The sequence below is a fragment of the Pipistrellus hanaki genome, assembly GCF_964339955.1.
Source record: "Pipistrellus hanaki genome assembly, chromosome: 2".
Classification (NCBI taxonomy): Eukaryota; Metazoa; Chordata; class Mammalia; order Chiroptera; family Vespertilionidae; genus Pipistrellus; species Pipistrellus hanaki.
In genome coordinates, this window is record NC_140504.1 from 73,709,370 (window position 1) to 73,721,559 (window position 12,190).

General features: G+C 38.4%; 1 protein-coding gene across 1 annotated transcript in view; it reads right to left on the reverse strand.

Moving 5' to 3' along the window:
* Positions 1-12,190, reverse strand: part of TOMM70 (translocase of outer mitochondrial membrane 70) — a 51,224-nt gene that overhangs the window by 22,934 nt on the left and 16,100 nt on the right. The window contains exons 2-5 of the mRNA XM_084875464.1: positions 11,016-11,189; positions 7,594-7,720; positions 5,159-5,268; positions 852-1,000 (exon numbers count right to left, since the gene is read on the reverse strand). Coding sequence (XP_084731590.1) covers positions 852-1,000; positions 5,159-5,268; positions 7,594-7,720; positions 11,016-11,189 — 560 coding nt within the window. The remainder of the gene's footprint in view (positions 1-851; positions 1,001-5,158; positions 5,269-7,593; positions 7,721-11,015; positions 11,190-12,190) is intronic.

Below are 12,190 nucleotides of genomic sequence, written 5' to 3' on the forward strand. Positions count from 1 at the left end.
ATTCCCTCTCATCATTAATGTTTCTCTTTCCCTTCCTGTCTCTGAAATCATTGAAACATATTATGGACTAGAGGCCCAGTGCACAAAATTCATGCAAGGGGTGTGTGTGTGTCCCAGCCCAGCCTGCACCCTCTCCAATCTGGGACCCTTCAAACAATGCAGGACTGCTGGCTCCTAACTGATCACTTGCCTGCCTTCCTGATTGTTCCTAACTGCTTCTGCCTGCCAACCTGATCAGCCTCTAACCATTCCCTTGCCGTCCTGATTGATGCCTAACTGCTCCCCTACCAGCCTGATTGCCCCTAACTGCCCTCCCTTGCAGGCCTGGTCGTCCCAACTGCCCTCCCCTGCTGGTCATCTTGTGTGTTGGAGTGACAGTCAATTTGCATATTACTCTTGTATTAGATAGGATAGAGGCCTGGTGAACGAGTGGGGGCTGGCTGGTTTGCCCTGAAGGGTTTCCTGGATCAGGGTTGAAGTTCCCTTGGAGCCTGAGGCAGCCTGGGCGAGGGGCGTGTGGTGGTTTGCAGACTGGCCACGCCCTCTCGGCAACCCAAGTGGAGGATCTAGTATCTAGGATTTATTTATCTTCTATAATTTAAACTTTGTAGCCTTGAGTGGAGGCCAGAACGGGTGGGAAGCCTGGTTTCCTCCACTGACAGGGAAACTCAAGCCTCCTGCTTGCTCTGTGGCTGCAGCCCTCTTGGTAGGGTTAATTTGCATACTCACTCCTGATTGGCTGGTGGGTGTAGTGGATGTATGGTCAATGGTTTCTCTTTTATTAGTGTAGATATATACATATATAAAATATCTCCCCCAAATTAAGCAGATACTATACTTAACACACTTACTTTTCTTTCACTTCTAAAACCTCCCCTTCCTTGTCTTTATCTTCATCAGACTTCTCTCCTTTAAGCATGGGCTGAGAAATTATATCATCCGTGAAAGAACTGAAGTAAGATTTGATAAACTGTGGAGATGGCATCAGAGGTTCACGATTCTGAAATTCAATCATATTTAAATACATCAAAATGAGAAAACACAAGCCAAAAAAGCAGATACATTTATACAACACTGAGAATGACAAAAAAATTGGAATCTCTTTTTTAAATAACTAAGGAATATTAGGTTACATACCATAGGACAGCAGAAATGGTAAAGCTGTCAGCCCTATCTGTTCAAAGCAGGTTTTAAGTGAGAACATTTCCTCTCTTCAAAGATGTAAAATGTTAAGAAATCTTAGAACCATTCATTAGCCAAGCCAGCATGGCTCCATGTTTGAACATCGACCTATGAATCAGGAGGTGGTTCAATTCAGGGCATATGCCCCAGTTGTAGGCTTGATCACGAGTGTAGGGCATGCAGGAGGCAGCCTGTCAATGATTCTCTCTCATAGTTGTTTCTATCTCCCTCTCCCTTCTTCTTCCTTAGCTACACATTTCCCCATCTTTCAGGTAATTTGTGGCTATCCCAATAGAACTCTATGAAATACACACTAGGTGTACCAGTTAATAATGTGGATTTTGTAATCAAGGAAAACATAATTTTATTTTTTAATTTATTTTTTATTTTTTAAATATTTTTTTATTGATTTTTACAGAGAAGGGAGAGGGATAGAGAGTTAGAAACATTGATGAGAGAGAAACATCGATCAGCTGCCTCCTGCACACCGCCTACTGGGGATGTGCCCGCAACCAAGGTACATGCCTTTGACCAGAATTGAACCTGGCACCTTTCAGTCCGCAGGCCAATGGTCTATCCAGAGCCAAACCAGTTTTGGCAAACATGACAATTTTAAAGAGACACATCAAAAGTGCTTTATTCCAAGTAATGTCCATCATTAGCTACACATTTCCCCATCTTTCAGGTAATTTGTGGCTATCCCAATAGAACTTTTCTTGTTTTGAAGCAAATCATTCAGAGGCCCAATTTTCCACTTCTTCGTAGGTTTTGAAGTGTTGCTCAGAAAGTATGTGTGCCATCGATTGGAACAAGTGGTAATCTGAAGGAGCAAGGTCTGATGAATATGGCAGGGGGGTTAATATACCTCAGGCAAGATCTTTTAATGTGTCTTTAACTATTTTTGAAGTGTGTGATGGTGCATCATCACGAAGGAAAATTACTTTGCCGTGTCTTCTGTCACATTCTGGTCATTTTATGATACAATGAAAACGTGGTTCAAATTGATTACTTATTGTCGGTACCTGGTTTTAGAAGCTCATAATACATCACACCTTCCTGATCCCACCAAACTCAGAGAATTGTCTTCTTTTTTAAGCGATTTGGCCTTGCAGTCAATGTTGATGGTTAACCTGGATCAACCCATGATTTTGTGCATTTGGGATTCTCAAAATATATCCACTTTTCATCGCCAGTCACAATTCAATGCAATAAAAAAAAAGTCTTTCGTGCCGTTGAAGCAACATCTTACTGATGACTTTTCGGTTTTCCACTTGTCTTTCAATCATTGATGTGGCACCCATTTTCCTTTAAAATCTTTCCCACTGCTTGTAAACAATCGGAAATTGTTTACTGAGCAACGTTTAATCTTTCTGCAAATTGTTTTTGAATGTGACAAGCATCTTCATCCAGTAAATGCTTATAATTGTTGATCTTCAAACTTTTTCGGTTAACCTGGTCGTTCTTTGTCTTTTACATTGAAATTATCACTTTTAAAGCATTGAAACCAGCATTCTCAAGTATCCTGAGATGGAGCATGGCCACCATAAGCTTCCAGAGGTATACGTTAACTTTTCAGTAGCACTTTTCTTCAAAATAAAGTAATGAATTAAAACTCCTTCAAATGCTCTTTTTTATGGCACGAAAGTCAACATTTTTAAGCATAAAGATACCTATGATGTTAACACCAGCAAATTTGACATATGTTTTGAAGCTTGCTGTCAATACAACAAAATAGCATACATATCAAATCATATGTATCAATATATGTATAATTCCATCTATTGAAAAAAATCCACATTATTAACTGGCACACCTAATATATATACACCATTCACTAAAAGTAAAAGGTAAAATCTGGAATCTAGGAGACAAATAACTGCTGAGTTAAAATGATATCCTTCTGGTCCCTGTCCTAGGAGACTAGCATCTCAGTTCACCACTGAAGACCATGTCTTCCAAATGCGTTGACATGTAAAGTCTACATCCCATGGGCCTTCATCTGTCCTCTGTACTGCATCTGAATATCTCCATTAGAGTTAAGTGCCAATTGAAATCCAGAATGAGATCCTATTTCCTGTTAAGTTATTGCTTTTTGGCATGGGAAACTCACTCACAATCACATAATTATAGTAGCATTTTGTTTTTTCTTATAGTACAACTAAGATGATAAAGTTTTAAAGGTAGAGAGAAGAGGAAGTAACAGCCAAAGGGCTCTCATAATATACATTGGATCCTTTATGTACAAAATTCAACCAAAAAATTTTAAAATGAAAATATAGTATTTAAAAATGTATATCAAATATCATTGTTATTTTGGTAGATTATTTTGAGAATATATTTTTATTATTGATTTCAGAGAGGGAAAGGGAAAGATAAAAATATCAATGAAGAGAATCATTGATTGGCTACCTCCTGCATGCTCCAAACTCCTAAAAAATTATATGGAGTCTATGTAAATATCGGTTAACTTGTATTTTCTTACGACCCTTCAATTCAATCAGTACAATTCCTTAACAGTAATCTATAATAATAAAAGGGTAATATGCTAATTAATCCAGATGTCCTTCTGGAAGTTATTTTGTATGTCCTTCCTGACGAAGCTGGGGTTGGAAGGAAGCCAGCCCAGGTCCTGGTGCTGCAGGGAAGCCGGTGCCAACAGCCGGGGAAAGGAAGGCCTCCTCTTGCACAAATTTTTGTGCATCAGACCTCTAGTGTTATGTAAGTAAACATAAAAAAAAAAACCAGGTTCCTTTAAGATTCCATTTATATTTTACAGTGTTTTAAGGAACACCAGTTCTATGAAGTGCTCAATGAGAGACAAAGGATCATTAGTTTAAAGAAACTGAGAACCGCTACATCTATATTTCTCTTAGGGATTCATAACTCATCTGAGCACATGGAAGTCCTGCCACGAAGGATCGTGTTTTAACTCAGCTAATATTTGAAAATGGTAAGTTAAAAATATACATAGCTTGTTAATTTGAAATTTCTTAAATAAAACCAAACAAGTTATTATTTAAAAAAAAAAAAAAAAGGAACAACTGTTAAATTACTGACATTTAGCAGAAAATCTCTAGGGATATTTGGTGATGACTGTGGTACTCCCACAGTACTCTACTCATACCCTCCCTGGCACTTCACGATATGATGCCTTATACCTATCATGGTTTCCCTCACTAAACTAATTCCGTAAGGGCAAGGACCAGTCTCTGTACTCACCCTTCTAAAATGCCCACCATGGAACTTTAATCAATATTTGTGACAGCCCCTGTCACAACTACTCAACTCTACTGTGGTAGCTTAAAAGCAGCCAAAAATAGTGTGTGAGCACCTGAGTTCCAAATAAAATATCTATCTATACAAAGAAGAAGTATGCAAATTAGGCCAGGAGCCATAATGGGTCACAACCAGACAGGAGGAGGTTGTGTGCGCAGGTAAGGCCCGGAGTGGAGATGAATGAAGGGGGAGAGGCTGCGGGCCGGCCCCCCAGAACTGGAGCACACACGAACAGGGACAGAGGGGCCGGCCCGCAGCCTCCACGGCCAAGCACAGGTCTGGAGAGGAGACGGCAGGCCTGCCTCCCACGGAAGCAGCACAGCTCCTTCCTACCTCATGCGGAATTGGTGCTGGCTCCCGTGAAAGTGGCGCAGCTCCCCCAGAAGTGGCAGGTGGCCTACTGCTGGCAATATCATGCTATGGGCTACTACTTACTTATAAAAACAAATGGCAGATGGGATTTGGCCTGTGGGCCATTTAACAATTCCTTTTAATGTTCTCCAGGTACAATATTAGACACAGCCTACATTCTTATTTAAAAAAAGATAAGTAACAAAAACTCAAGTTAAAAGGAAAAATAAAAATAATCCAGATCTAACTGCAGTTATCATTACCATCATGCCCAAGTTTAAACAATATATTAGAAATGACCACTCAAAATGTATACTCACCCTCTATTAACCAACTCAGATTAATTTACCTTGTATTTTTCTTTGGCTTTCTCTTTCCCAAGAAGTTTAAGAACTTTATCAGCTAACAGCATGCTTTGTTGATTTTGGAACCCTTCTAATATACACACAGCAGTGACGTCTAGAAATAATAGAAAAACAAGAATAGGTATGAAATTATTGTGAAGATGACTAGCAGCATCAAATGGGCACAGTCTTACCACAGAAAGCCAAACTAAATTCATAGCTTTATGTAGCTATCAATTTCACTCCCAATAAAGTGATTCCTAAACTTTATTTTATATGTTCTATGACCAAACTCAAAGCTCAGAAAGTCACTCCACTTCTATGAGATTCACTTTCTTCACCTGGGAAGTGAAAGAGACTGTAGTGCATGATTTTTTATGTTTCTCCTGCACTAACATTTTACATAGAAAATAAAGCAAGGAACTCAGGAGCACTCTCTTAGGGCCCGTAACTATAGGCCAAATTAATATAATAAAGGCACTCTCACATCTGGTCTTTTTATAGGCCTCAGAGTTATTTCTTATTATAGAGCCATCTTGCCAGGGTTCTCAATGAAATATACTTCAAAATACCATTTTTATGTGGTCATGCCATAGTTCTAAGATACACTGGTTTGGAATTTAAAAGATCAGTGATTCCTTAATCTCTCAACTTTAAAAGTACTAAAACAATGGCTGTTCCTGTTTTCTGAACTCAGCTTCTTACAATTCCAAATCCTTCCTTCTCCAAAGAAGTCTTTCTGCTGTTATGCTCCCAAAAGCCTGGTTATGCCAGTATCAATGTTTTTCCAATCCCATTTTCCCTATTAAAATCCATTTAACCTCCTCTTAATAAATTATCTATAAATAACTTCAAGATTCCATTCAAAACTCAGAATTCTCTATCCAAAGCAACACACTTCCACCTACCACCAAAGTTCATGACAACATAAAACTTCAAATTTTTCTAAAATGTTCTGTAAACCACTCTCACTTGGTAATTCAGGTTTTCAATAAATAAAATGGCACTTTTCTTTTGAATAATAATGCTTTTAAAAATAATTATGGCCCTAGTCGGTCTGGATTGGTGGATAGAGCATCAGCCTGTGGACTGAAGAGTCCCAGATTCAATTCTGGCTAAGGGCATGTGCCTGGGCTGCCAGCTCAATCCCCAGTAGGGGATGTGCAAGAGGCAGATGATCAATGATTCTCGTCATTGATGTTTCTATCTCTCTTTCTCCCTCTCCCTTCCTCTCTAAAATCAATTAAAATAAATTTTAAAAATGATAATTATGGCTAGCCCAGCAGGTGTGGCTCAGTGGTTGAGTGTCAACCCATGAACCAGGAGGCAATGGTTCAATACACAGTCAGGGCACATGTCTAGGTTTCAGGCTCAGTTCCCAGTAGGGGGTGTGCAGGAAGCAGCCAATTGGATGATTCTCTCCCTCCCCCTCTCCTTCCTCTCTCTGAAATCAATAATACATACATACATACATATATATATATATACATACATACATATATATATATATATTTTTTAAAAACAAATAATAATTATGGCTAAATCTTCTGAGGGTTTATGGTTTTAATTGTGTAAGATTTAAATGTGCAATGGAAAACAATTTTAGATGGTAGAAATTACACTTTGATTTAGCTCCACATCACCCAGAAGAATGTACTTTAAAACCCAGTGGTCTAGCCCTGGCTGGTTTGGCTCAGTGGATAGAGCATCGGCCTGCGAACTAAAAGGTCCCAGGTTCAATTCAGGTCAAAGTGCACATGCTCCGGTTGTGGGCTTGAACCCCAGTGGGGAACTTGCAGGAGGCAGCTGAGCCATGATTCTCTCTCATCATGGATGCTATCTCTCTCTCCCTCTTCCTTCCTCTCTGAAATCAATAAAAACATATTAAAAAAATAAAACAGCAGAAATGTATTATACAAACAAACAAAAAAGTGGTCTATAATTGAAATTTTGATACCAGAGTATTTACAGTATTTACTAAGAATGGCACTTTCACTTCATGCTATGTCATTTCTAACTGGGTATAAAATAATGTTTGAAAAATACAGAGGATAAAAAAATGTTTTTAATGAGTCATTTTAAAATTATTTTAGATGTAGGATATTAACTGAAAACATGTAGAATCTTAGAAAAACTATCACTAAAACCTCTTTCCTGATTTTTTACTCATGGAATTACACTGATGCTCACTGGCTGTCAAGTTTAAAATGTATAGTGTATTAAATCCGAATCATAATATTTATTTAATTCCATAATTGAACAGAGACTGTCCTCAAGTATCAGCTAGTACAATTTAAACCAGAAAACAAGGTCTCAATTTGGAAAGAGTTGAACTTCTAAATACAATTGATTTTTATACTGACAGGCAGAGTTTCATATAAATTTTACCAATGAATACAAAACCATTAATTTTCATATGGAAACACAAAAATATCCTCACCTTCTAAACATTCTTTCTTATTGTCTAGCTTCTCGTGGGCTTTTGCACGTCTAAAGAGAGCTTTCACATATTTGGGATTAAGTTCAACAGCCTTTGTACAATCTTGTGCCACCTCTTTCCATTTTTGCTGTAATTGAAAGTATTTTTTAAAAGTCACACCAAAGCACTGTTTGACAGAAATCAGTTTTCCAAACTTAACAGGCTGAATGTTAAGAGTCTGACAATAGAAAAAAGTATTTTCAATACACATGAAGAATATAGTTCATATAAATATCTGTAATAATGATAAGCAAGGACACACAGAAGGCCGAGAGAGACGTATGAAAACATGCTCAAAGTCACTAATCCTTTGAGAGATGCAAATCAAAATGACAATGAGGTACCATCTCACACCTGTCAGAATGGCTATCATCAACAAATCAACAAATGACAAGTGCTGGAGAGGATGCAGAGAAAAAGGAACTCTCTTGCACTGTTGGTGGGAATGCAGACTGCAAAACTAAAAATGGAACTCCCATTTGACCCAGGAATCCTACTTCAAGGAATATATCCCAAGAAACCAAAAACATTAATCAGAAAGGATATATGACCCCTATGTTCATAGCAGCTCAATTTACAATAGCTAAGATTTGGAAACAGCCTAAGTGGCCCTCAGTAGATTAATGGATTAAAAATTGTAATACATCTACACAATGGAATACTAAGCTGCTGTAAAAAAGGAACTTTCACCATTTGCAACAGCATGGATGGAACTGGAAAGCATTATGCTATGCGAAATAAGCCATGTATAGTGTATTAAATCCGAATCATAATATTCATTTAATTCCACATGATAAATATCACATGATCTCACTCATTTGTGGGATATAATGATGAACAAAAATAGATCCAGAGACAAGGGGTAGGGGTGGGGGTGTTAGAGAGCAACCAAAGGACTTGTATGCATGCATATTAGCATAACCAATGGACACAGACACTGAGGTGGTAGGGGTTTGGCCACCGGGTGGGAGTGGATGGGGGTATCAACAAGGAAAAGGGAGACATGTAATACTTTAAACAATAATAATTTTTTAAAAAGGTAAGCAAACTGATTAGTAAAAATACTAGGCAAAGGACATACTTAGGCCAACTTTCTACCACCAAATCTACAAACCTACCTGCATCTATGTGCCCATATCATCTTCTTCTTCCTGCCTGTTAGAAATGAGGAAGCACCGTTCTTTATCAAAGGCCAACCCTCCACTTATGGATCTGTACTCTCTCCACTTTAGGGACTCCACTTTGTTAGCCATTCTCTCTCTCCATCAATCTGACCCCTCTACTGAATCATTCCTATGAGCATCTTTTAAAAATCCTCCATTGATTCTATAAATCCTGCAGCTTTTACACCATTCTTCAGCTCCTCTTTACTGCCAAACTCCAAAGAGTTGCCTCTCTATGTGATTTCACCTACCTCACTGGCTGTTCCTTCATAATTTCCTTCACTAAATTCTTGCTCTCTATCTGATTTCTGCATGCTGAAATATTCAAGGCCTCATCTCTCTTCCTAGGTGATCACTTCTATTGTCCTGGAATTATATAACACCTAAAATTAGATGATTCCCAAGTATATTGCTTTAGCTCAAACCACTCTCCTAAAATAGATACTTCTCAAGTCAACTGTGTACTTAGCTGTCTCATGCTTTCCCCAACCCACTGTTATTAAAATTCCTGCTTTTCACCCTTCACATCCAATGCTGTTGGGTTTCAGCTTTCCTTCATGGCTCATAGTTGGTCTCCCTGCCTCCACTCTTGCCTCCCTCCAATACAGTCTTCACAGAATGGCAAAAGCAACAGATGATATTCCTGCTCTACTTAAAACCCTTAAATATTTCCCTATACTCAGCATCAAATCCAAACTCCTCACCACTACAAGGCTTTGCTTGATCTGGCCTCTGCTATTTCTCCCAATTTCATCTCTCTATATTCCAGGATCCTTTATACTTCATTAATCACACCAGACTCTTTCCTGCCTCAAATTACACATAGCATTTCCACTATTTGTAATACTCTCTTTCCCTACTTTTATATGCACCAATACCATCTCCAATCATTCCTCGATTATAGAACCATGCGTTTTTCAAAGCATTTAGCAAAATGTCATTTAGTAGTTCATTGTTTAGCTATAAAGTCTATGCATAATTGTTTGCTTTTATATAGAACCAGCTCCTGCCATAGTAACCTTCCATACAGTCAATTAAATTTGGTTGAACAAATAAACGCAGAGAATACAAATGCTCAATAAGCATAGAAAAGGATCATCAACTTCAGCATCATTTCACAAACTACAGATTAAAGTAATGAGACAGTATTTTTCTTCTATAGAAGTGGCAAATATTATTAAAACTGATAACCAGCCTAGCCAGTGTGGCTCAGTGATTGAGTATTGATATATGAACCAAAAGGTCACAGTTTGATTTCCAGTCAGTGTACATGCCTGGTTTTCTGGCTTGATCTCCTCCAATAGGGGACATGTAGGAGGCAGCCACTTGATGATCTCTCTCCTCATAGATGTTTCTCTCTCTGCCTCTCCGAAATCAATAAAATCATATTAAATTAAAAGAGTGATCATCAGTCAGTAAGAATACTGGAAATCAAGCATGCTCACGTTATTGTTGAAAATAAATATTGATGCTATCTTTTTATATATTAATTTCTAGAATTTTATTTCCCAAAAGTATGCATAAAAATTTATCCAAATGTTTAATAGCGAGATGTTTTCCACTATAAAATCATACAACAGCTACTACATATAGCCTTTAAAAAAAAAAAATGAAACAGATCTATATGTTATGAAAAGCTGTACAAGATATAGTGGCAACTGAAAAAATATGTTGCAAACAATATATGTAATAGGAACTCATCTTTGTTCTTTTTTATTTTTACTTTTTAATTTACTGATTTGAGAGAAACATTGATTTGCTATTCCACTTATTTATGCATTCATTGACTGACTCTTATATGTACCCTGACCAGGGATTGAACCCACAACCTTGGTGTATCAGGATGGTGTTCTAACCAATTGACCTTCCCAGCCAGGGCCTCCCCTGCCCACAACCCTCACTTTTGTTACTACATATACTGAGACAAAAAGTTTAAGAAAAAGCCTCACACTGTTGAGGAGAATAGTGTCACCAGAAACTTTAGCTTTTTGTATTGTCTAATTTTATAAAATGGGATATATATAACTTTGGATTACATTTTTAACAAGCAAAACTAAAATTTGTTCTTAAAAAACTTACATAATTAAAGGATATAAAAACAAAACAAAAATCCTTTAAGACTTCAAAAAAGTTATTAGATTTATTTAAGTGGCATTATCTGGCACATAATAAAAATAAAGAGAAACAAAAATAACAGAAAAAACAACCTAGGATACCTACCAACTGTTCAAAGGCAGCAGCTCTGTTTTGATAAAATGTGGAAAGGTCAACATTCTTCTCCGTAGGGCACAGACTGATGGCCTCTGTATAGCAATGAATAGCTTGTTCATATTTCCCTGCTTTAAAGTATTTGTTGCCTTTGTTCTTGGCTGCTTGGGCTCTATCAAGAGAGTTCTAAAATGAGAGGAAACAATTATTAAATACTTATCAATAGTCAGGAATAGATTCAGATCACAGTACCTAAATGATACGCTGACAGAAAAAAAACAGGAAGGTGTTCAGAATGGTCCTTTACCTGAATGGTGCAAGTCACTTCATATAATTATCTTCCTGGGATAATCTACACTAATAAAAGAGAAACATGCAAATTGACCGTGCCTCCACCATGCCCACAAACCAATCAGAGTATGCAAATGAACCCAACAAAGATGACAGCTAATTAGCATATGCAGGCTCTTCCTGGGACCCAGGCCATTCCTAGCCTGTAGGCCTACGCATAGGCACCAGGCGGCTAGGGATGGGGCAGAAACATAGCGATATGGCACGCGTGTATCAGTGCCTAGTGGTGGCCCAGGTCCGCACGCCCCCCAGGCTGGTGTCCACAATGAGGGGCTGGCTGCCAGCCTGGGCACATGCCCCTAGCCCAGTGGACACAACACAGGGGGTCCACAGGGAAAACACCTGTTCATTTTTTTAAAATATATTTTTTTTATTTATTTATTTTTTACAGGAGAGGGATAGGCAGTAGGAAACATCGATGAGAGAGAAACATTAATCAGCTGCCTCCTACACATTCCCCACTGATGATGTGCCCCCAACCAAGGTACATGCCCTTAACAGGAATCAAACCTGGCACCCTTTAGTCTGCAGACCGATGCTCTATACACTGAGCCAAACCAGTTTGAGCGTAAACACTTTTCTGACTGCTCATTCACTAAGCTCTTGTACGCTCTTGGAGGAAAAAATGAACGTCTGCTGCTTGAGGAGCTAAGAAGTGTCATATCCTGCCCTAGCCGGTTTGGCTCAGTGGATAGAGCTTTGCCCTGCCAACCACAGGGTCTGGGTTTGATTCTGATCAAGGGAATGTACCTAGATTACAGGCTCCTCCCTAGCCAGGGCCCAGGTCAGGGCTCATGCAGGAGGCAACCAATCGAAGTGTCCCTTTCACATTGATA